Source organism: Plasmodium reichenowi, chromosome 13 (assembly GCF_001601855.1).
Source record: "Plasmodium reichenowi strain SY57 chromosome 13, whole genome shotgun sequence".
In the NCBI taxonomy this organism is placed as follows: Eukaryota; Apicomplexa; class Aconoidasida; order Haemosporida; family Plasmodiidae; genus Plasmodium; species Plasmodium reichenowi.
This window is the reverse complement of record NC_033658.1, coordinates 1,418,452-1,420,951: the sequence shown is the minus strand read 5'-3', so window position 1 is coordinate 1,420,951 and position 2,500 is coordinate 1,418,452. Positions and strand designations below refer to the sequence as shown.

The 2,500-nt window shown below is 15.4% G+C and overlaps 1 protein-coding gene across 1 annotated transcript; it reads right to left on the bottom strand.

The window, feature by feature from the left end:
* Positions 1-601: 601 nt before the first annotated feature.
* Positions 602-1,261, bottom strand: PRSY57_1336900 (hypothetical protein; the record flags this gene model as incomplete). The annotated part of the gene is made up of 1 exon (XM_020115192.1): positions 602-1,261. The coding sequence occupies one exon, from the start codon at positions 1,259-1,261 to the stop codon at positions 602-604; it is 660 nt and encodes a 219-aa protein (XP_019970115.1).
* Between the last annotated feature and the right edge of the window lie 1,239 nt (positions 1,262-2,500).

The window sequence follows — 2,500 nt, the reverse complement described above, 5'->3', positions numbered from 1 at the left end:
ATTTGTTGTTTATTTTTATTTTATGTAATTTTTTTTTATTTTTTTGTTTATTTATTTATTTATTTATTTTATTTATTATTTTTTTATTTTTTTTTTTTTCTTAACCAAATTGTTTTCCAAAAAGAAGAATCAAATAATTTAAAAGAAAATAATTTTTTTATTGTATATAATATTCAGCCCAAAAGAAAAATAAAATAAAATAAAATATGACCTTCTTTTTTTTTTTTTTTTTTATATTTTTTTTTTTTTTATGTAAACTTGGGATATACATATGTGTAAAGTTATAATAATGTTGACAGTCTTTTTTTTTTTATTCTTTTTTTATGATTTATTTTAAAAATATTGTTAAAGAAGTTATAAAATATACATATATATTATGTGTACTAAAAAAAGGAGAAAAAGAAAGAGAGAAAAAAAAAGAGAGAGAAAAAAAAAAAAGAAAAAACAAAACAATAATAAAAAGGACAATAACTTAAAAGTGAAGACAATAATGAGCAGTAAATATTTACATATATATTTATTTATTTATATATATATATATATATTTGCATGTACCTGGGTATATGTTTATACATTATATATCTTTATGTGCCCCATCAATCTAGTAATCTATTTCGAAGGAAATAATTTTTGTAGAGTATCCTTGATATGTTGAGAAATCATCTCTAGTTATTTTATTTGCATTTTGTTTATTTATATTAATATTTTCAATAGATGAAAAATCTGATTGGGCATCATTTTTTAAATTTTTATGATTTTCTGGTTCCTTAAAAAACAAATTTGTACCTATACTACTAGTATGTATACCTTTAAAAATATATTTCTTATTTATAATACATTGTGGACATTCATCAAATAATTTATTTAATGTTATATTATTAATTTCTAAAGGAATATTATCTATGCAAATATTATTACCCATATTATTATTTTCATTGTCCATATCTTTTTTTGTATTACTTTTTATATCATTATGAAAATCTATATTACAAGAATTATTATCGTTACAATCATTTTTATAATTCTTTTTATTCCCTGTTATTTCGTCCTTATTTTGTTCTTCATTTTTGGTTATCTCATCGACATTTTGTTCTTCATTTTTTTTTTTATTATCATATCCATGGTCAGATTCAATATATATTTTTTCTCCTTTTTTCTTTCTCAATCTATTTAAGTTTTTTATTTTTTCCTCATCATTATTTAACTGACGTATATTTAACATGACAAGGGTTTCTTCAACAGTACTATCTGAGTCGTCCATTTTTAATTCCTTAGAATTATGCATATCATAACGTAAAACACAAAAAATATTATAAAAATTAAATAAAGCTGGTTACATAAGCATATATATATATATATATATATATATATATATATTATATATTTTCAGAAGGGAAAAAGAAAAAAATCAATATTACAAAATGATCATCTTTGCCACATATATATATATATATATATATCTTTAATTTATTTGATATATAATTTAATCAATATTAATTTTTTTGAAATATAGAATATGTAAATAAATAAATAAATATATATATATATAATATAATTATTTTATATTATATTATAATAAGATAAAATATTTATTAAAACTACCAAATAATAAAATAATCCCTTTTTTCTCAATATATATATATATATATATATATATATATATATATATATATAATACAATATAATTTTTTTTTTCTTAAATTCTACATATATTTATATATATATATATATCTTACTATTAATGTTAAAATAATATTATATATATATTTTTATCTATTTATTTTTATTTTTTTGAATAAATATTTAAAAAGAAAAATTCTTCACGTACAAATAATTTTATATATCATATATATATATATATATATATATATATATATATATGAGTACTATTAAAATATATACATATTATTTATACATAGTACAACCCAAGAAACAATAATTGCAAACTTTTAATTTAAAATGTCTAGGATTATATATATTAAAAAAAAAAAAAAGAAAAAAAAAAAAGAAAGAAAGAAAGATTATGATATATATATATATATATATTTAACATATTTTATTTTTGGTTATATTAAATTTATTTCTTATAAGTATATCATTTTATTAAAAAAGGATGTGAGTTATAAATAATATTATATTATATCAGTCGACCAATTATCATATCTATTAATGTTTGTAGTAATATATTCTGTATATTTTACAAACATTAAAGTTCAATGAATTATACATACATATATTATATAAATATATAATGTGTGGCATATTCATTAAATAAAAATAATAATCAAAATATATATATATGTTATATACATATATATATATATATATATATATATATATATATATATATTCTTTTTTTTTTTTTTTTCTGTTTAATATTTATTATGAATAAACCTTTTCAAATGTTCAGGTAGAAAAAAAAAAAAAAAAAAAAAAAATCATACAAAATATATAACTATATGTATATATATTTTATATAAATATATTTCTTTTATAATGT